The sequence below is a fragment of the Siphateles boraxobius genome, unplaced genomic scaffold, assembly GCF_051911475.1.
Source record: "Siphateles boraxobius isolate OS27281-9 unplaced genomic scaffold, OSU_SipBor_1 8, whole genome shotgun sequence".
NCBI lineage: Eukaryota > Metazoa > Chordata > Actinopteri > Cypriniformes > Leuciscidae > Siphateles > Siphateles boraxobius.
The window spans coordinates 6,767,021-6,790,295 of record NW_027509208.1 but is presented as its reverse complement, the minus strand read 5'-3'; the positions used below and the strand labels follow the sequence as shown (position 1 = coordinate 6,790,295).

The following is a 23,275-nucleotide window of genomic DNA, read 5'->3' as shown; positions in this document are numbered from 1 at the left end:
TGCTAAACATATTTGAAACATTTCAAGTGGTTTTTGTTTCTTTCTTTCCTTCTAAGAAAAAGTCATGTTTTTAAAATGCCGTGAACACTTAAATGTATCTAATTAGACTTCAATCTTTTATTTTCATTTGTTTATCAGAGGTACCAAATAAAACACATTCTATATTCTTACTACAAATGTTTATTATTAAATAATATGGAATATTGCAGGTAGTATCACATTACAGGAATACTGTCCAATTAACAGAAGTAACATCAATAACATTTATTTATATATCAACAATAAATGCTCATTTGAATACACATTACATTCATATAGATAGTAATATTTATATACAAATATACAACAAGAGTAAGTAACAGATGAACCGATGCAAAGACTTTGGCAAAGGGAGTAAAAACATAGTGGGAGACATAACTTATATAAAAGTAAACAAGAATTCCTTATAAACAACCATGATTAAAGTAAAAATCCAGTGCAATGTCACATTATTTTATGTACATGGATGTGTAGCAGCCTTGGTTTTCTTGTATTTCCCCTGTTAAATGGTCAGTGGGATATTGTCCTGAGGTGACTGGTCTGAGTCTTAACTTAGTTTGAGGCAGGAAGAAGAACACTAAGGGGTATGGAAGATGGTGCTTGGGAAGTGGCCATTTTGTTTACGTCACGAACCTCGTTAGGCCACACTGTAGACCTCTTGGTTGTCATATGACGGCGTGCGTGCTTGGTCAGGTGGTCGCTTCGCATAAACCGGCGCTCGCAGACAGTACAGACGAACTTCTTTTCACCCGTGTGTGTCCGACGATGCCTGGAGAGTTCATCTGAACGGGCAAATTTTTTGTCACACCCTTCCCAATGACAACTGAAAGGCTTCTCACCTGAGAAATAGAGGGATATGATCAATAAACATGTTTATGGATGCAACCTTTTAGCACAAAATCATATTTTCTGCTAAGTGGATACAAACCTGTATGGGTTCTTAAATGAGCTTTCAAGTGGGAACTTTTAAAGTAAGTCTTCTTGCATCCTTGGAAGTTGCAGACATAGTTCCGCCTGCGTGAGAAGTCAGACTGTGTCACTCCGCCGCTCTGACCTGAGGGCACGTACACTGGAGCGGGTGCCAAAGGCAATAGCTTCGTGTTCCCAAGCGTAACAACGCTCTGCTGGCAGGTGGAGGATTGGGATACCTGAGACTGTGGGACTACAAACATCACAGTGCCCTGAGCCACAGATGAGCTCACCAGAAGAGGTTGAGAATGTGGAAGAATGGGCTTTGACCCTGAGGTCTGCATCTGAACTGGAGTCTGAACGAACGCTGAGATGATTCCAGTCTGCCCGTTAACAGGAAACACCTGACAGAGCACCGGCGGGCTGGAAATGGGCGACTGTGGAACGGCGGACTGTGTAGTGGGGATAGCAAAGCATGGGGAGCCAGGAGAAGGGGCCATTCTCTCCGTTTCTGCAGTGTCACATGGGCTGCTGGAGCTCTGCAGCTCTGCTTTGAGGTTGGCACTAGGCTCTGAGTGCTGTAGGGGGATTTCTGCAGAACATGGCTTCTCCTGCCCTGTGGTCGGAGACGGACCGTTGTGGTCCACGGATCTGTCGGCGGTGTGCCGTATAACACTGGTGGCTCTGCGTAGCGAGGACTGTTCCGCCATCTGTGCCGGAGCTGAGTTGAGAAGGACTGTGGTACTGGGATGCAAGTTGATGTGACATGCAGCCCTGTTGGTCAAGGCTGAGCATAGCCTGGGGTGTGGTTTGAGACTTGAGCAGGCCACTGAGGTACTGAGAACCGCTGTGCCTGAAGTTTCCGCAAAGCTTGGGCTGTGGGGAGGGGTCATGCACTGGTGGGAGAGAAGAGATTTGCATTGAGCATTGGGAATTTCCTTTAAGCCTGGAATATACTACGTGATTTTTGATTTTCCGTCTGGACATGTTGCCGAAAGTCAGAGCCAGTCTGCAGATTTTGGGAAGTCAGAGTTGACTGATTTCACAGAAATGCACATAGCCTAGTGTATGATGGGAACACACTCCAATTTTGTAGCTTCAGACTACGATTCTATCCAGTCAAAACATGTTTGTTATTTTGATCCGATTTTAGAACAAATATTGTTCTCATTTGTCATGTGTCTCCTAGGAATTAAGTGCATGGATTTATTGTGTTCGTAATGACTTGAAAGTCTGGTAAGTGTGTGATAGTCATTTTGTGTATGATGACCAGTTTTTCTGGAACAAAAGTTGAGTAGTTTATTCCAGCCTAGTATACTAGCAACTCTACACTTCCTATTTTAAAATAATGTGGGCCATAACAGCTTTCATTTATGCAGCATCCACAAACCATTTTTGGAAAAATGTATTTAGTATGCTCACACAGTCCAATTTCAAGTCACTCACCAGTGATGAGAGGGAGACCAGGTCTTTAGAGGACTCAGTATGTTCAGGCTGCAAGGCGAGAGAATCACAGGAGTCTGAGGTGGGCGTCAGTGGGCGAGGCTTGGGCGTCCTCTGGACCCAGGAACTCATGCACACCAAAGCCTCCGCAGCCTCCAGGTCATTGTATTCCAGAGTGGAGGAGCAGGACTTCTCACTGTCATGCCTGTTTCTCTCCATCATCACCTCGCAGATGTCCACAAGACTGGACTATAGATTATAAAAAAGCACATTTCTTATTTTAATGCCACAGTGGGCTAGTTTATAAACCGCAACACACTGAATCTGATTTGACACCATCATGATAACGGTTCCTATAATTCTATCTAATTGCATGACATACAATGAAAGTGGCAAGATGGTGATGTTTGTTATGCATTTACTGCTAAAAGCGGCTGCTGCCATTCATAAGCAAAGAAAGGGCCCCCAGTACTTTGCGACTACACCCACCCTGTGCCTTGCATAGCGTTATCCGTGAGCTGCTGGGAACCTCCCATCGCCAAATATAGATTTAAGAGTGACGTGCATCCAACCAAAAAGCCATGTGAGTATGCCATGCAAAAAAAAAAAGTATAATGATGGTTAACCATATCAAGATGTTATGCACTAAAGGTTAGTCTTTTTTTCAAAGCGGAGCCCTTATGATCCACCAAGCATGATAGGAAGATGCAGAACGTTGTAGTAATAACACAAACAATGCATTCTGAAATAACTGACAATTGATTGTATAAATTAAGGATGAGAAAAATTTGGTTGAAACTCGAGTATGTTCAGGGGGCACAAAAGGTCGCTAACAAAAAAACTGATGACAACAGTTTGACTGTAAAGTAGCACTGCAGCTTAATGCAGGAGGGAAATGTACAACGATTGCGGCAAATGGTTCATAATGACATAATTTAATCAAAGCAATTTAACACAAAGAATGTGGTTCATTTCAAGTGTCAAGACGATCAAGTATTTTTTTTGTGTGTGTGTGTGTGTGTGTGTGTGTGTGTGTGTGTGTGTGTGTGTGTAAACAGAAATTATAAACATTGCTTTGCTCAAAGTCAACTGTTCTCCGTCAATGAGCATGGAATTATTTTTTATGGGGCACAACTTACAGCAAAAGCGGATGTCGTTAACGTTAGTGGGTCAATGCGCAAATACTAAAAAGTAGCAGTAAAGCCACTTTGTCAATAAAATCAACTTACCCGGCAGGAGTCAGAAGTAAAATTCAGCATATGTATACGTCTCTTAAAAGCAACGAGAAAGACAGCTGTGATACGAAGCCCGGGTACATAAGTCTAACCACTTTTTTTACAGCAAGGTCCAACCTCAGTTGAGTGAATCAGAAGCGCAAAAAAAAACAACAGAAAGAAGAAAAAAAACAGAAACAAAATTCAGAACACTCTGGCGGGTGGTAACATGTTACCAATCAAAAACAAAGGTGTAGGGGAAACGGACCAATGGAAAAACAGGCAGCGCGTGATCAGTACGTGATTGCTCGTTGATTGGCTGAAACGGGGTGCGTGGCTGTTGGGGGGCGTTTCAGAGGAGTCAGCGGTGTCAGTGTAAACCCGATGAACCCGGTGCTCGAGAACTGGGGGAAAGGTCGGCGCAGCGAACGAGCGGAATCGTGAGATACTCGCACGCGTCTGGCTAGCTGTGCCAGCGGAGTGTGGCATGCGCAGACGAGCACAGTCCACACTGGAAGTACGTGAGCCAACGCCTGCATTCAAGACAAAACTGAAATAAAGAAGCGAAAGCCTTTCATATTTTGTTTAAAATATGGCTTTGTTTTTTCATGGATAGTCTGTATTGCTTTTATTATATAAAGTGTTGTCATGAATGTTTAGCAGCCTCACGCGACTACACATATAGCTAATAGCTGTAACAGCTATAAACAACAATGGGACTAATAGTTATAATAATATAGAAATATATAAAGAGATTTAATTCGCCTTTTTAACAAATACAAAAACTTTTAGATAAAATATGGTTGTGCGAGGATGCACATTTTTTATGACAACCCAATTTTTGTCATTTTTATTTGTCTCTATAAAAAGACAGTTGTCACAAGCGCGGTCGGGAAATCATTACATATCCCATATGCGTACACAGTTTTAGTGAACTCAAATGAACTGAACTCAGGAACCTCAGTGGAACAGCTTTCTGTGAAAGAATCCAGGGCGGAGTCTATGAGTATGCTGCATCTCTTTGTTGTAGCTACACTAATCTTTATGTGTCTCTCTCTTTGTCTGTTTTTTCGTGATAATTAGCTGTTCTTACACTGAAATGATTAGTGGGAACATGTGTGCAAATCATATAAGTATATCCTAACTGTGCGTCCATGCAGGAGGGCTGTGATTTTGCTGGTCTGTCTAGGTTAGCAGAGCTGAAAAGACAAAAGGCTTCATCAGTCCCCCTCCTCTTCAGAGATTCAGATATCCTGTGAAAAAGACAGAGGAGATTGTATTTCTCTGTGATGTGTTGTACAGCTGAGGAAGACATTTTCTGTCCTCATGTTCAACATTCAGTAATGTTCTTAGCAATGAAAGAAATGTATGGTTGACATTCGTTAATAAAAGTAGTCTAGTCTATTGGCAACACTTTATGTCTTTTATATAATAATTAAATAATTGTTTTTTCCCCCCACAAAGATGATCCAATAATAAAAACCAATGTGGAGTCCTAAACACGCAATTGACGAGAACAAACTAAGGCAACTAATTAAAGTGCAATATTTAATTCTGTATAAATATATAGGGAAGGTTTAGCCATTATGTCTGATAATAAAGACTGAATGTTTCTGCTGCAGATCTGGAAATATTTAATTCCATGTAACAAATTTAAACTAATTGGACATAATAACAAAGTAATTGCTTCTTAAGCCTGTACAAAGTGCTAAACAACACATTTTAACAAAAAAGAGGACTGAAACACATTTATTTATACTGCATTGAGGTTTAGAAGCCAACATCTGGTTTTGCTTCATTACATTTTGATGATTGGGATTTTTCTGTTGTCTTTATATATCTGTTGAAACTGGTGTGTTGTGAGAGTCAGATGTAAAGAGAAAAGACACAAAGGTGTTTAATAGAGATGATTCCATGTAAATAAGGTTCCATGTCTTCATTTTGCAAAAGCAAAAGACTGAGGAAAGCAGATCTACTCTCCTGTGTTGATGGAACAAGAAAACAGGTCAAGAAAAGTTGCAATGCACATAAACTAAAAACACTTTATTATTAAACATAAAATATTTTTGTGGAAACCATGATTTTATTTCTCAGGATTCTTTGATGAAAGTTTAAAAGAATGAGGATTTCCTGCCTTTAATTTCTTTAAAATAATAATAATAATCTTACTGAGATTACCCCAGACCAGTAGTGTATGTGGATATATTTTTCCCCTGGTTCATCCGCTACAACCAATGTAAGCGATAGGCCTACATTTATTTTTTAATCAAAATATAAAATGTATACAAGAAAAAAAACTTTTTTAGGGAAATAGACACTGTTCATAACAATAAATCTCATAACAGATATAAACTGTGCAAGTCAGTGAAGTCAAAAAGATATTTAATTAGAAATAAACAGTTCTGGAGGTGTACAACCTTTGCTTTGCACACAAACAATTTCAAATGAAGCTGAGACATTATAACACAAATCTTTATATAAATCGTTCGACCTAAAATTACCTAATTTTGCTGTGTTATACATCACAACAACTGGATTCATCACCATAGCTTGTGTTTTCGAGAATGAGCTGTGTGAACCCAGAGACTGGAATCTTGCAGGGTAGTGAGGCCATGTATGGGGGTTAGGCTGCTAGCCAGGGGAGGCAGTTTGTGTGTCTGTGTGTGTGAAAGAGAGAGGCCAAACAGGGCAGGCAAACACAGGCTATGACGAGAGTTGGGTGGCAGATGTGCTGTCCGCTTTGGTCTGCTGAGGAAAAACAGTTGAAACTTTGAGGCTTCATCCAGTGTGCTGCTGCAGCGCGTCTGAACTGAATGACTTGTGCTCAGAGATAGGTGGAGTTCTCAAAAAGTAGGTCAGCCAAAAAGGGCGGGCTTGCTTTTAACCTCTGAGATGCAACATGCTTTCCGTTTTGCGTAGCCCGAATCTTCCCATTCATGGCCGTTAGAAATAAATTGTATTGGTAAATTAACATCATAAATCAAAGTAGGAGCGTTGGTTCTTTATTCTCACATTCTGTAGTTGAATGAGACTTACTCAGCATTTTGAGGAAGTTACATGAATTCTCAGAGGCGCCATCACGACTAAGAGCAAACAGCTCGCCTCCTCCACACCCACGACTCACACAGAAGGATGGAAAAAGTGTTCACAATATTCACATCACACCCCTTCTGAATATGCAACATATAGTGCAAGAAAGGATAAATGCACATTGGTTTAGCATTAGTAAAAAAATCTACATATTCTGATTCTGTTTTATATTTTGCAAAGCATTTTTGCAGATTAAAAGTAGGCTATATATTGCATGGTCACAAATGAGTCCACACAAGTCTGTAAGCAATTATTTCTGAGAAATGTATCATGATAATAGCATTGTTTGGGGTCTGTACAATTCTTTTTAAAACATTTTTGAAAGAAGTCTCTTATTCTCACAAAGACTGCATTTATTTGTTCAAAATTACAGTAAATATTAATACAATTTAAAATAATTGTTTTGTATTTTAATATAATAATATACAAATTGATTTATTCCAGTGATGGCAAAGCTGAGTTTTCATCAGCCTTTATTTTAGACTTCAGTGTCACACGATCCTTCAGAAATCATTCTAATATGTTGAATTGGTGCTCAAGAAACTTATTTTTTATCAGTGTTGAAAACAGAGGTGCTGCTTAATATTTTTTCTTGAAACTGTGATACTTTTTATTTTTCAGGATTCCTTGATTAATAGAAAGTTCAAAAGAACAGCATTTATTTAAAAGATCTTTAGGAATATTTTGTAACATTGTAAATGTCTTTATTGCCACTTGTGTGAGCTAAATATATTTTTTAAAATCATTATTTTCTTTAAAAAAAGTAGAAATCGTATCCTAGTTTTGAACTGTGTGTATGTAATCCAGCAGTGAGTGTAGAGTTGTGATAGTTTATCAACTGAATAGAGCTTGATAAGATCACTGGCCAGATGTTTGACCAATGCCTTTAATGTACATAAACTGAAGATAAATCATGCTCACATTTTTCAATATTAGGCCTACATATATTTTTTTTGTCTACTTTGAAGGTAGGCTATTTAGACAAGATTTTGAGGGCTACGACTGCTTCCAATACGCACTTTCCTTTCGAGTTCTAACTGCAATTTTATAATATGAAAAATAATATAAATGGTTGCGAACACTTCCATAAGACAAGTTAACATTATTAGGCATATAAATATACATCGAGCCAAACCTTAGTGTCAAATACTGACACAAAGCACTGTGGCGCGCGTCAAAGAATGAAAGAGAGAACCAGTGGTGGGGGAAGGAGAGGAAGTGAAGTGTGAGATAAAACACGAAAGATAAGACCGTCGGTTGTTTACAATGAAATTGTGTCGGTCTGTTTATCTGTGTGTAAACAAAACACTGGCCAGTAAGCAAAGGTTAAACCACGTTTGTGGAGTGCAATCCCCAGACCGAGTGTTTTCCGTTTGGCACCATAGAGTGTGATGAGCTCAAAAATAGCGCTGTCTGTTTGGGAGAGCCCAAGACAAACAGAAAACAAGCCAGGAAAACGGCCTCTCTACACGTGAGAAAGGAAAACAACCCTGAAAAGCATGCTGGGCAATTTGTTTAGCTGGAAACAAGACTGTTTCTGTCAGAGTTAGTATACATGTTTGTGCACGTCAGGGCTTCTCGTGCAGAAAGCATGTGGACGGTGTTTACATGCACACATGCTCAGTCAGCTGGTTTGGTTGGGGAATAGCGCCAGAAAAACACCCATGACATCTCTCCCCAGGTTTTCCCTTCTCACCCAGCCCCTCCGGCTCAGTCTTTCTCAAATTTCTTCCTCCCTCCATCACTCCTGCCCTGATGTTCTAATGTTTAATCTCTCTGGAGCTACCACTTTTTATTTCTTGGCTGAAATAGTCCAATTCCTTTTTAGCCAATGGGATTGTAGGCCTACTCTTCGGTCAAAAAGTACATAAAAACAAAAGTTTTACTTTGTTTTAGTTTTTTTTTTTGTAAAAGAGAGAAAAAACTAAATTATAATAAAAGAGTTTTCAAAACATTCTTGAATATAGACAGTCCATCAACTTGGCAAATACATTTATCCTGTCAAAGCAGCAAAAGTAATAATAATAAAATAAAGAAATCATGAGCATACAAATAATAACAATATGAACTCTTGTCATCAGTAGCTTTTTCACATATTGTGTTTTTTCAATAGGTGCTATTTCTGAGATTTTTAAGAAAAACAAATGTGGCATTTGGCAATATGATACAATTGAGGCATATTGAAAGGACATGTATGAGAAGTTTAATTTCGTGACAGCAGTGGGCCACAATACATACATCTAGAGCAGTGAAGGTATATGCATATATGCAATTACTTTAAGTCACAGTATGATCAATGATCAAAAAGTATGATTTATTGCACAAAAAATGTGTGAAATGGCTTTTGTTCTTTTACCCAGGTCTATTAATACAAAGACTGCAAGAACAAAGAAAACTGCTCAGACACAAAACCCTCAGGCAGTACATCTACCCAGCAGAATTACTTAAATATTTCCACCACTACCAATTTTGCTCGCACAAATAACAGACAAAACAATTTTAGTAAGCTGCAAGACAAAAGAATCTATCACTCAATTATGAGGCGCATTACTCCCCCTGCTGGTTTATCTGTGTAGCTACAACCAATGTAAGTAAATTCAAAATATAAAATGCATACAAGAAAAAGAACAATTTTTTGAGGGAAACCGATATTCTCATAACAGATATAAACTGTGCGAGACACTACTAAAAAAGAATGTACAGGTGAAAATCTTACACAACCCCAAAAAAAAAAATACATTTGTTGCTGCCATCTTGATGGAGGGGAACAAAAGGGTTCTTGGAAACTGATGTGCACATTTCATACTCTGTCAGTGGTATCAGTGATTTTTTTTTTTTTAGCAACACGGGTTGCAGTTTTGGACTTTTTTCCTTTTTTCTTTGTGAGGGAACTATAAGTCCATTCGATCTTAGACTGATGACTTCTGCTCAAGAAGCGACGCTCAACATTGAGGACCTCTTGGTACACTTCTGCCTGACGGACCCCCAGAATGAAAGAGAAAAGATCAAGGACCCATACGTACATCCTGGGTAACCAGGGTTCCATTTCTGAGAAATGATTACCGCATGACCTATGAAAAGGAAAGGGAATGAGAAAATATATTTTACACATTACATTTTATATATTTTATAATATAAATTCTATTAAAATACAACATAGTATTATAATATGTCATTGAAAAAAAACATTTGCGATGACTCACTTCTTAACGCATAACCTCAGTTCAGGATGCCAGTATTTTCGGTTGGAGAGGTACTTGACACCATTTTTCTTAAAGGTACAGTCCAAACGCTTGTTACACATACTGGGTCCATCTGAACCCTCCTCATTTCCCCAGCTGAAGCGAAAGCTGGAGTAAGGGTTTGTGGTGGAGGGCAGTTGCTCTGGTGCAGAGTCAGTTAAGTTATGAAATCTCTGCTCCAAATAATCAGCCACACCTGGAGATGTGAAAGTAGACAGCATTGGAGATAACAGAGACACAGTACTGAGATCATTACGGAGATGTCACCAGACCAGCTTACGTCTTTTTTTGAGGATCAGGCTCTTTTGTTGCAAAGATGTAATGAAAGGATTAGTGGGCTTCCATCGCCGCCTGAAAGAGAAGAACAGAAAAGATTGTAGTAAAAGATTTGTCAATAAAAGTCATGGAAACTATTGAAATAATTGGGTCTTACAGGGCTTCTTCATGTTCCTCATTCTGTCTGGCTTTCTCCAAGACGGGTTGTACAATATCATACCAGCCTTTTAACCTGAAGACTGTGAAAAGCTTATGAGAGCATGTTGTGACCCCAAAAAACAAACAAAACAAAAATGATACAGATCAAAATGAAAACTAGCAAAATAGTTACTTGTCTTTTTCTTCTTGGCCGCTTCCTCAGACAACTTCCTTGAGACATTAATGAAAAAAAGAGAAACCTTTTAAAATTATAATTTTAGAAAGACATTAAAGTAAAATTTCACCCCCTAAAGATAACAGCAAAACCCTTAGTTACAAGTTATGAAGTGACGCACCACTCCACATGATCATCCAACTTAAAAAGGAGCTTCATGGCAACAATGATGACAGCTGCTGCCTGAATTTCATAGCGCAAGAGACCAGGGTTCTCTCTTTTGGGGTCAAAGGTCAGATATGATTCGTCATCCATAGCTGCCCCCCTTATAACCTTGTGGACCCAAATATGAAGGGCATCTGAGGAGGATCAGAGGCATATCAAACAAAAAGATGAAAGAGGATTATGCGTGTTGGATAAATTAGTTTAAAATCTAAAACCATAATTTTCCACAACCTCTCAACTACAATCAAAAACACTCACCTGGGAGGTTTGCATCCAGCAGATATCGGACAGTGAGTGGAAGTGGGTGGAGAAGGCAATCCTGGGAAACCGTTGGGAAGGAGGGTAATTGCATGATCTGAGCCAGATTAAAAGCTTCTCGATTGACCGTTGAGTAGGACGGAAGATGCTGTAGAAGAAGTCATGGCTATTAGAAATACAACACACTGATTTATGACTGAAGAAGTGTGAACTGGTTGTGTCATTCTCACCCAAACTCGAAAGATATGAATATCTTTTCCAAAAAGTCTCATCTCCTCTGGAAAAGCCTCTTGAATGTCCATATAAGGGACACGTCTCTCTGAGACCAGCCTGCAAAAAACATGACTGCAAAATCACATTTTTCAAATGATCCCGCACAAGTGTAAAAAGCATCATGTCATCACTAATAATACATCTAAATACACAGGCTGGAAAGACTGACAGCAATATTTAATGCTGCACACCATGCAGAAATATAGCTTAGTAGAAAAACTTTGGCCTATAAAATTGTCCAAAGCAAACATATCAAACACATTTAAACAGCATTTAGTCAGCATGACATCAAAGTCCCATTTCAATGCATGTAAATGAAGAATGATTCATTGGTGCATGTTATTCCAAAGAAAAACAAAAAATAGTCTTTATAACCTTAATCTTAACTTAAAAGTAGAATCTTTTTTTTAAGCTACAGGTTTTCTGTGTTTGCAGTTTGTATCAATATGACTATAAAAAATAATAAGTACAAAATTAGAACTACTGTCTTAATTTTTACACATTATTTTGATTGAAACCCACAGAGGCCACAAAAGTGTGGTATGGTGGTTGGCATATGCTGTTACTGAATGCTTGTCGTAAGTGATCATCAGAGTAGATGCAGAGATGCTGTGAACCAAGCCACTGAGAGAATGAAAGCACCAGATCATGAGCTGCACGCGTGTAAAAGTGCAAAGTGTTGTCTGTGATTTTATTAAATATATGTGCTGCGTGATTGCACTAACTAAGCCATATCACAACCTTGCTTTTATTTCAATTAATTGTGCAGCCCTGCTTGGCATCGCTTAGGACGTGCGGGTTACTGGTTAATGTTAACTAATAGCCAAATATCCATACAGACATTCTTTTAGTGAACTTGTATTCAGGTCTGGCTTCGTTTTAGTACGTAATGTCCACTTTTCACAATCCAATCAATCCCCAATGAATAGAATCATAACCTGCCCTATATCTTATGTCACATTTTGAAGTACTTCAGTGTTCAGAATATTTATTTTCGAAGATGTGCCTTTTGGAAAGGCCTTTGAGGTCTAAATCTTGACTTTCGTACAAAAAATGATTTTATTTGAAAAATAATTGTAATATTGCATATTTTTCACATTTAAATTTGAATATTGAAGGTATGGTTAACAAGTAAAAATGTGCCAACAATCAAATTTAATAAACGTTTCATGGCATAACATAAAAATAAACTGTAGATCTCATTTCCAGTAGATTTCACAATGACTTATTTCTAGGAGTGGGAGATATTGACAAAAATGAATATCTCAATATTTTTTTTCAATATCTCGATATCGATATTCAGACGATATTTTTGCAATCCTTCAAAGAAATGTCTTGCAAACTGGCAAAGAAGCTCCAGTTGGTCTTTTGACTTGCTGCATTTGACCTATTATTGTATAGAATTACTAGTACATAAAGATATGAGACATTATTGATTTAAAGACTCCCAAACTTTTTAAAATAATAATATATTATTCAATACAGTCTTTAGAAAGAAATGCCATAGAAATTTCCTATTTATTGAAAGAAAAATTGTTTTTAAATAAGTGTGAGTTTTCCTACATCTTGAAACTTTTAGTTTTATAAATGGGGGTAATCTTTGAAGGATGAACAAATAATGTTTTGGTCATCACATTAAAAATAACATTTAAATAACATTTGAGTTTTGAAGTGCTGGAAAAAGATGTGTGACGTACTTGATAGCATATAATATTTCTGCCAAACATGGTTACAAGTTAGTGTTACTACCATAGCCTGTAAAAAAATATTAAATCCATGGTGAATGATCTGTGGACTTAAAACCTATAACTAGTTCATTCATGGAACAATGTTTCTCCTGGTTTCCACATCAGCGCTGCTTGATCAGTTAATAACGGAGAAATTGTAACGATTCTCACTAGATCTCTCAGCGATGTTATTACTTAAGTGGCGAATTCAAATGCTTTGTTTACTGGATTTCTTATGTAGTTAGGGTGTCGCTTAATTAAGTTTGGCTCACGCTGCACTGACATTCGTCCGAACTGATAAACGGTCCGTGAAGCACAAAACATTGAGTTTCGTTCCGCTTTCATTACATTTGCCATTTGATGTTGTGCAACGTTGTGCTGTTCGCTCCAGTGCGGATTTTGGTCGGCAGGGAAAATTATCCAACCACCGGAATGGTTCGGTTTTTATACAACGCAATTTTCTAATGATGCAATCGCGAAGCTCGCCACTTGAGGACGCCACAGACCTTTAAGAAAAACTTTTTAACTTCAGACTTCATTTTTCCGCAAACGCCGCATATTTTGCATTTTCTAGCAGCTATTTTATTAATCGTAGGCTACATCGGCTTTACTCTTCACGATTTTGGATTGTTGCTTCAACCTAAGAAACGTCATAACACACAGGTGAGGTAAGAACTTCTTTGTTGTATATTGCAAATTAGTAGCAGCTTACTCTCGTGCAATTAAGGAATGATCGTGATTTTGTACAAAAAATAAAATAAAATGCAGTCAAACAAACCCCTACAGTATTAAAATCGCTACATATAATTGTTTAGAAGGTTATAGTGTGCGTTATTTGTTTTCTCTTTAACTTCCTTCAGCTCTTTTCATGTTTGGGGGGTCGGATTGTACAAATTATGAAATATTCAATATCCCAATTTTGCATATAGTCCAGATAACAATTTGGATATTATCGTCTAAACGATATATCGCCCACCTCTACTTATTTCTCATCTTTTTTATGTACAGTGACAATGTTGGCATGTCAAAAAACACAGGCGTTTGATCCGCATTACATATCTGATCCAGCGGAGATGAATGCTCTTTCCTCAGGCCGATCACATAACGCTGAAAAGACAGCAGTTTCTCCCTGAAGTCAGAGGGCAAGTGCTGAGCAACACTTGTACTGCAGAGTAATGCTAATCGAACCACCATCCCACTGACAAGACCTGGTCGGACTCCCTAGGAATACCAATGGTCACCATTAAGCCGTAGGATTCTTACGCCGCGGCTGCTTCATGGAGGCTGGCGGGCAGTCATGTCAGAGCATGGCTGAGGAAACGAGTGAGGGGCCTCACTGGTGGGTATGTTCAGCTCTATGGCAAAATCCAGTGTCATCGTTTCTTTTTTCAGCTGCATGCTGGCACATTTGCCCGTCGATTTGTTCGAAGCGGATGTTTTTAAGACCGCGGTAAGCTTTTCTTTAACTGTTAGCATTTTTAAGACTTTAAGGCCGTGTCCACCAAAGCGTTTTTAGCCGGCTGAAAACGCTAGACGCTCTGCTGAAAACGCCTAGCTGTGGGCGCTTGAGAGCGTTTTGGCAGCGCTGCGTTTTTTCAGTTGAGACGTTTCGTTGCTATGATACAGAATAACCGCAGCACAGTTTACTTGTAATTGATTTCGCAGATAATTTTGTTTCATACAAAAAATTTATTTTTCATCCATTTTGTTCGGTTAGCTCCGCTGGTTGACGTCATTGTACATAAAGAATGTTGTGACAGTTGGTCAGTGTGGTTTTTGTTCCGCCCCTCCTCCACTCTGATTGGACGGCTGTGTAAAAAGTGACAGTGATGAGCGCAGCGTTTTACCCAAAGGTGAAAATTTTTTCAACTCTCGGCGACCAGTAAAAAACGCTGGGCGCTCAGCACTTGAGCATTAAATACAAGCTCAGCGCCTCGCTACGCTCATGGAGTTTAAAAAACGCGTCACTCCCATTGAAAACAATAAGAATTTTACGCCAGGAGCGTGAAAAAACGCTTTGGTGGACACACGGCCTAAGTCTTTTTGGCCTGACCATCTTCTAACATTACACTCTGACACTGTATATCTTGGCTGCTTAAATGAGAGATGTTTGATGACACACTCGTTTAACACGTATTAGGCGCTCCCCTGTTGTTGCGGGTGTATTATTACAATGTTAAAGTCTAGACCCTAAATATAAGACAATCACATTTTTTTCAGATTCATTTCCAAGAAAAAAAAGAAAAAAAAACGTTTTAAAATTTGGAACAATAAGGTAAATGGGTTTCAAAAGGCAATTTGTGTTGAAATAAGCAGTGTTTGTACTCCAAACCTCAGTAAGTCAGCCAGAGTGATGGCCTCTCGGACCCACAGCAGAGCCAGATAGCACAGGGCCAGTGTCCGTGGCATGTTCATAAGAGTGTATGTATGTTGGTAAGCTTCTGAACATAGTGATGACTGTACATCAGTGGTGTCACCTGCAGCAGAAAAACAAAATTCAGCTCAACTGACACTTTAAATAAGGTGTAAATGTGCCAGCTGACAGAAATTGATCATATTCGTACCCGAGGCTGTCAGTTCTGTTTCTGAAGAAACCCCACTACTGTGAAATGACAGCTCGCTCTGAGTGTCAGACTCTGGCTCACTCTTCGGCTTCATGTACTTGAGGAAAAAAACATTAGGGAGAAAGCAGAGCAGTGATTACTGTTAATTAAAACTTGTAAAAATCATTATGTAACTTTTGGACCTCTAGCGGTTAAAAAGCAAAACTGCATGCATTTTGCAGATTTGTAATGAACATGTTTTGGTTGTGCTTTAGCTCTGCGTGACAGTGCGGATGACTATGGTTGTTTCTCATAACCAAAAAAGAGAGGGAGATTATCCTTCTCATAAATCATTCACTACTAAGCTTAAGAGATATAACCAGTTTAGATGGGAAGAATCTCAAGCTGACTAGCTAAAGACATTACTGGAGCTCTACCCATTGATAGACACGGTACTTCCTTGAAAATGAATACCAGCACAGCACTGCAACCATAATAAAATGACCCTTCACAATAGATGAAGTCTGATAGATGAAATAGATTAAATCTCTTTACAAAGAAATCTGTTATGAGAGCTACATATGGCAATTTATCTTGATATGACGAGACATGCAAAGGTGAGTGATGCAATAACCATCGCGACAGGTCTAAAATATAACACTTATAATAGGCTTACTATAGTGATCATGGGAAAACAAAAACACGTTTTAAATGAAGGATTGACTATAATTTAATTTTTGGAGGAAAAAAGGTTACATAGTGTACCTTTAAATTAAAATGAAAACTGAAAATACATAAAATCAAATTGAAAATATTAATAAGTACTGTAATAGAACATAAATAATACTAAAATAACACCGGAGCAGAGAGGTTGTGTGTGTTTTTTACACTACACAATTTTTTTTTACTTCAACATTAAAATTCAACATAAAAAATTACCACTGTAAATCTTGGAGTGTATACTGCATTCTCGGTGAAAGCTTGCCGGGTGTTCTGCAGGTATTTCTTCCAGAAATTCCATAGAACTTCTGTCTGTCAAAACAAAATACGACAGATGTTACAGAGACACTTTTTCTTCTCATCTATATAGGTCCTTTCACACTGACTGCGATTAAGTGGAGCGAATGTACGACGCGATGGCACTCTTAAATAAAAACAGTAGAACCCTATAGAGCAATTCACACAGAGCACAATTAATCATGGTGCGACAAAGCAAGATTTTTTTCCCTTTTTCGGACCAGTTTGTTGATTTTTTTCTCTTCCCAGTCACCCCGCGATGAAGCTGGCTGTCCAATTAGATTTGAGCTTTAGATCAATACCTGCTGCACAAAAGGGCGAGATTAGTGGCACGATTTTGAAAACCAGTGTAAACAGAAGTATTTAGGAGGAGAGAAGAGAATGCAGGTTGGGTTTGTTATCAATGGTGTGGGATTTATTATGATCAAAATTATCTTGATGGACAAACATGTAAGTATCAAACTTTTGTTGATCACAGAACTGGTTTCTAGAGAAAATCCAAAAGCCTATGAAAAGAATTTTCTAAAAAAATTCTTTTGTTTTTTTGTCGAGGGAACCAGTGTGATGCTAACTGCCGATTGGCCTACAAAGTGACGTCATACCTGCACCACTTCATTGCGTATCCGTGAATTAGCTAAAATAGATCAGTCGTTTTGCGTTTGATGTGAAAGCACAATTTGTTGGAGATTCACTTTGCTTTATCACGTCGCGCTCAGTATGAAAGGGCCTTTAGACTATGATATAGTAATCTAAGGAATGGTTTCACAAACAGTGCTTAGATTAAGCCAGGATTAGGCCTAAGTATAATTAGGATATTTAAGTAGCTTTTCTAAACATGCCTTGGAAAAAAATATTACTGGTGTGCATCTTGAGACAAAACAAAGGCACTGATATATTTTAAAGGGGTTGGTTGGTTACGATTTCACTTTTCTAACTTTAGTTAGAGTGTACTGTTGCTGTTTGAGCATAAATAATATCTGCAAAGTTACAACGCTCAAAGATCAAAGCAAAGCTTTTTTTAAGGACTACAACAAACAGTTGGTATAGAGACTACACGACATTCCTCCCGGGTTAGTTATATCACTAACCCTAAAATTTACATAAACCCCAGCCCCAGTCCATGTTGAGAAGAGTTGTTGTAGTAGAGCACATTTGTGAGTCTGGTCAAGCTGTCGCATCCGTCTTTTCACATGCAATACAGTACGTAACACATGCAATAGCATGTCACTCTGTAGGCATCTTACAACAGTTCCCACGCGAGCGATTTTATATTATCATGACAGAATATGCTAATCAAAGACTTAAAGATATTTAACTTCACATCAGCAACATAAATTCATCAACTAACCATTCAGAAACGTCATGTTGCATTCTACATGTTGTCACTTCTTCTTGAGTCTCTCCATTATTGTCCGACTCCAGTTTAAACATAAAAGGCAGAACCCTTTCTGACACTTTACTGCTCACCTCATTTGCATTTAAAGGGACACCCACAAAAGTCACTTTTTGCTCACCCTCAAAAAGGGACAATTTTAACAATAGATTATTTTGATTATATCAGATTATATATATATTAGATTATATCTGTGGGGTATTTTTAGCTAAAACTTCACATACACACTCTGGGGATTATACCACCCCTTAAGATGTGTAAGTGTAAGTTGCTTTCAGTTAAAACAGCTCAAACATGCATTTAAGTCTGGGACTAAGTCAAGGTAAGCCTTGCCTGTGAAACCGGGGGTAAGGCTACTAACCTCAAATTTCATGCAAACACCAAGACTGACCAAAGCCTTGGCCTGGAGTTTCAGGATGAACTGAAATCCCTCACACACCATCCAGTCTCGTTCATCCTCTGAAAAATAACAGAAGACATGATATCATAAAAAAGACTGTTTGCAACTCTAAATGTCTCATACCAGCTTATCAAAAGTGGATAGAAGACTGACCCGATCTCTTTCTCTTGGGTTTCTTTACTTGTGAGATCCTACTGTATTTACAATAAAGGGCGGTGGAATCCACCACCTCCCTCGTTTTCTAGGGAAAGATGCGAAATTATTTAGGGCATTATTTCATGAATGTTTTGGTCATTTGCAGTACCATTTGCAGGCCATTTTAAAATTATTTTATGGAAACCATATTTACAAAGAGAATACGTAAAATTAAAAACACGTATATCGACTACCCAATAGTTCATTATTTTCAAAAATAAATTAATTAATAACCAGATTTTTTTACCGCGGGAAACAGTGATTTCCATGACAGTGAGAGCCCCGGATATCTAATAATTTTTGTCTATTTACAAACCTCGATCACATTGTGGCAGTTCTTGCAGAAGAAGTGACCCCCATCTGAAACCCCCCAGTCCACGGCGGCGCACTGGCCACATGGCTCACTGAATCCATCCTGGAAGAAGAGTCCAGCGGTAACATCATCATACGCTTACATATCGAAATACCAGTGTAAATAGCCTAACAACACTAACTTCCGGAGAAACTCACAATAAGTTCGTCCATGATTTCAATTAAAGTTTCAGAAAACTTCCATATCTAATCCTGCGCACACAGTTTGTTTGCCTTCTGTGATCAGGCAGCGTAGGAAAACCATGAGGAAAACACGCTTTCAAAATGGCCACCAATATATATCTTTCATAATAAAAGTTCATGTCACCTAAAATTTTATGAGGCTTAAAAATTTGTTTTACAACTTCAGCTCATTTTATATTGTTAATATTCAGTCTTTTGTTATATATTTACTTCTATTTTTACTGTTTATTATTTTATGTACCATAGTTTATGATATAATACATGCATTTGTTTTTATATATGCCTAATGTAAGAAACTGTTTAATGATTGGTATATCTATTTATTTATTTTATATAATTAAATATAAATTCCAATAAATATTTTAATAGCGAAGTTAAAATGTGTAAAAAGCGTACTAGCTCATAATAATGCATATTTGCACACTGTATGTACACTGTATGCAAAAATACTAATGATTATACGCCTTATTTTATATACTTATTTCAAATTTGGTTTATTATTATTTATATAATATTTTTATTATATTTTATACATATCTATAACTATATAATTTCACATAGGTCTAATTATATTAATAATAGCATTATATTACATATTTATAAAACTTAAATAATTCTTTATTCTGGATTTTTACAATTTTTACTATGTTATGTTATCAATTGCTATCATTAATTTACGCACTTTTTGTTTGCTTGTTTGTTTGCTTGTTTGCACCAATGTTTGCTTTGGAAATACAAATGCATGGTTATTCATTTTAACACCTGTATAACACTACCACTTTAGTGTCTCTCCTGAATAACTTGACATATGTCATCAATGAACAGTAGATGGCGTATAAGTGCATGAATCTGTCAGTGCTTTTGGGGGTGTAAACAATATCATAGTAGGCTACTCCATACCTGGACTGCATCAGCTCCCCCAAATATCCTTCTCAAAAAGGACTGAGCACATTCTCTTCATATTGCTCTCCTCACTCCACAGTGTGTATGACTGTGTTATTATGACACTGTATTATGATACAAAGTAAATGTTTAGCAGTATTCATATCAAACATTACTGTTTTATGACATTTCTCCTGCCACTTATAAGCACACCATATTTTTTAATATGATTCATTTACATTTCTGTCCAGATTATGAATTTAAAGTTCAAAATGAAGATCTGCAGGGAATTTTAACACATTAGCAGCAATTATATGGGACAGACAAGGGGGGCTTAATGTGCAATGTGACATTTGTCTTTTGTGTGCGCCTAGCCTATGTGTTTTTTCCCCCACTTGGGCTTCAGCAAAGCAAACCTCCCTTCCTCCTCCCCACTTCTTTGAAGAAAGCTGCTTCTTTCACCACTGGGCCAATTTCATGGTTTACTGCCTCCCATGCTTTCTCTTGTGTTCTATATGCAAAACGCAGCATTGTTGCCAATGGAAATCAGGAATAGTCAGTAACTGCAGGTGGTATTATTCTTGACACTAATAATGTAGCAGATTGAACTCCCTCTAGTAGCCTATGGCACGTTTTACATCCCCACAAACATTGCATGGCGTGGATAGAGATAGTGGGAGGCTGTGGGCGAAGAGAAAATTAGACTTGAGTCTCACTCACTCTGTTCCTATCTGGTATAAATATTACATTCTCTCACTGCTTTCCCATCACGACTCTGCTTCCTGCTGTTCACGGCAGCTGAGTTTAGCCAACCCCCCCCCCCAAAAAAAACAGCCACTTGCTGTGATACACCATACAGTAGAGGGAGATGCTTCATCTGTAATTAAAGCCTATGAAACAAAATTGACTTTCATAACACTTATGTGTACATGCCTAAATGTGTACATATGTATGTGTAGTTTGATGGAACCGCTAAGTATGTACTTAGCCGATCAGTATGTACTTTACGATGGACCACTAACTCAAACTTGTTCGACCAATTCACTGGAAATGTCTCTGTTTCTTTGTGTAAACGCTCTAGGAGATGTAAATGCAGACATCAAATAGACGTCTTTAAGATGTTCGTGTGCTATCGTGTTGCTTGTGCCTTAATTTAAGGCAAATATATAAATAAAATAAACTGTTCCGAATTACGATCAATTGAATCTAAAACCGGTTCGATCAGTTAATAAAAAAACAACTAAAAATAGTCATTCATTTTCTAATTGCCCTTTGCTTGTTCTCCGGCCAACAGAAAATATTACACATCAAAAAAAACATTTAAGCCTGTTTTTAAGATTACGAGTTCATTCAACTGTATAAAATCCCATCTAATTGCATTAAATAATCCCTAAATATTATTCATATATTGAAATCAGAATTTTTAAATGATTTTAAAAAAAAAACTATGCTCAAATGCTGTCAAGAAGAAAATCCAATAAAAAAATTAACAAGAAAATAGCAATTCTCAACTACAAACAAACTTTAAAAAGCTACATGATTTAAAATGAGAAATGTAGTGAAACTAATTTAAACTAATTTTACCCATGTTACCGCACATCACTGTTAACCAGTTAACCTTTCTCGGTCAATAAGCTTCATCAGAAAGACATTTTTGTTGGTGAACAACATAGTTTTGCTGGTCAAAAGAAAAGACCAGCACAAAACCAGGATACACTACCTTGGACTGACATCTGAGTTATTCTTTTCAGCCAGGTAATCAGTCCCTCTGGGCAGCATTCTTTGATGAGTTGGGATAAAAACTGGTATTAATTTGGTAGTAATTACTGGTATTACTGGTAGTAATAATTATTAATGTTGCCAAGCACTCTATTGGCATACTAAAACCTTCTGTATGCACATTTCTGTCATAACTCTTGGAGAGATTAGCACGGTAATGGATATGGTAATGAATGTTAATGTATTTGTTCTTGGCGGAATAGATCTGCTACGCTGCTGCAGAGCAAGTACCGCGACTCTACTCCCAATACATTCACATACATTGCTGTGAGTGTGTAAGACATGCTGCTGCTGCACATGTAAAATACATGAATAACCCCCGTATCAGATCTATACAGGTGGAGCTGGGGAAGGTGGAGGGTTTCTGAAAGCGCGCTGCAACAGCAACCTGCGCTATATGATAATGCGATCGCTACCAATTGATTTATGGACCTCAGCCGGCACCATCTAGAGTTTCATACCAGAATTTGGTATTCCTGTATTAACTAATTAAATTGGAGCAAATATAAACACGTATAGCCTACACTATTTATTAAATAAACCTAAAATAGAGTCTATAACTTAAAACATGCTTCACTTTTACAGATATTATTCATCTGAGGTGGAGGCGGGGGAATCTTCACTCACTCTGACACACTACACACATGGAAAATCCTATTGTTGCCCACCTCAGGTCTGCATACCGTCGGTTACTATGGCAACCACACCCCGTAGTTGCAGCCGGAGCGAACGGAGGGGGTAGTTCATGCATAATCAAAGATGAGAGCGAGTGCATGTGCACAGCTCTCATCTCAAAGAGGCTGTCAGAACTGATGTTTTGTGGGGTCTGGAGGATCAACCACCATTTTTACTGAGAGCAATTAAATGTAAACAGGTAAATTCAGATGATTTTAATTTACCTGTTTTAATAATTAGGCCTATCTAGGGTTAATATGCAGAAAACTAATGCTGTGGTTTGGTGTTGCATAATTTTAAGCATCATTTTCTGATTTTATGTTCATGTTTGGGGTCCCGAAACCCCAATGTTATAAAAATATTAATAGTAATTTAAATGTATTGTGGTATTAACTTGTTTTTTGGATCACAAAGTACACTTTCAGAAATATAGCCTAACTGTTATTCAATGTATATACTTTGTTTATTTTCTGGGAAAATTTGACCCCAGCAAAAACACAAACAGAAAATACAATAAAATATTTATTTATGCAGGTAAAAGGTATATGCAATATGTTCCATGGAGAAATAATGCCATTCTCATATAATTAAGAAAAATCATGAGGAATCAACCTTGACGCTTCAATATTTCTTTGAGCTAATAAAATGGCCTTGAAAATGAGAGTCAGATTGATCAATAAGCTACAAAACAACCTTATTCTTGCTGAGCAAATTATCTAAATGTTACATGATCAGATACAAACTTTTAGCTTTATTCTTTATAAATCCAGAACGTTCAAACCATGACCAGGCCTATATTTGTTGTTTTCCCTTGAAGCATTAAAATC

General features: G+C 37.7%; 2 protein-coding genes across 2 annotated transcripts; both read right to left on the bottom strand.

Moving 5' to 3' along the window:
* Positions 1-157: 157 nt before the first annotated feature.
* On the bottom strand, positions 158-3,841 carry klf11a (Kruppel like factor 11a). Its single transcript, XM_077219407.1, has 4 exons — positions 3,621-3,841; positions 2,395-2,640; positions 968-1,844; positions 158-878 (listed from the first exon to the last, which is right to left on the bottom strand). The coding sequence occupies exons 1-4, from the start codon at positions 3,648-3,650 to the stop codon at positions 592-594; spliced, it is 1,440 nt and encodes a 479-aa protein (XP_077075522.1). The 5' UTR covers positions 3,651-3,841; the 3' UTR covers positions 158-591.
* Positions 3,842-8,875: 5,034 nt separating this feature from the next.
* On the bottom strand, positions 8,876-19,205 carry taf1b (TATA box binding protein (Tbp)-associated factor, RNA polymerase I, B). Its single transcript, XM_077221053.1, has 15 exons — positions 19,068-19,205; positions 18,874-18,972; positions 18,516-18,603; positions 18,324-18,421; positions 16,492-16,584; positions 15,574-15,670; positions 15,342-15,486; positions 11,240-11,339; positions 11,010-11,157; positions 10,708-10,885; positions 10,545-10,582; positions 10,371-10,452; positions 10,218-10,288; positions 9,899-10,133; positions 8,876-9,766 (listed from the first exon to the last, which is right to left on the bottom strand). Exons 1-15 carry the CDS (start codon positions 19,080-19,082, stop codon positions 9,496-9,498), a joined length of 1,758 nt encoding a protein of 585 aa, XP_077077168.1. The 5' UTR covers positions 19,083-19,205; the 3' UTR covers positions 8,876-9,495.
* Between the last annotated feature and the right edge of the window lie 4,070 nt (positions 19,206-23,275).

Bases quoted from the DNA above. Each gene is read 5' to 3' on its own strand.
- taf1b (XM_077221053.1), bottom strand. The intron at 11,340-15,341 runs GTTTGGAGTACA...TGTTTTTTGCAG, and splicing joins ACTCTGGCTGACTTACTGAG to GCTGGTCTCAGAGAGACGTG. The intron at 10,886-11,009 runs GTGAGTGTTTTT...GATCCTCCTCAG, and splicing joins GCTGGATGCAAACCTCCCAG to ATGCCCTTCATATTTGGGTC.
- klf11a (XM_077219407.1), bottom strand. From the start codon at position 3,650: ATGCTGAATTTTACTTCTGACTCCTGCCGG. The intron at 2,641-3,620 runs GTAAGTTGATTT...TATAATCTATAG, and splicing joins TTACTTCTGACTCCTGCCGG to TCCAGTCTTGTGGACATCTG. The intron at 1,845-2,394 runs GTGAGTGACTTG...CTCTCCCACCAG, and splicing joins TGGTCTCCCTCTCATCACTG to TGCATGACCCCTCCCCACAG.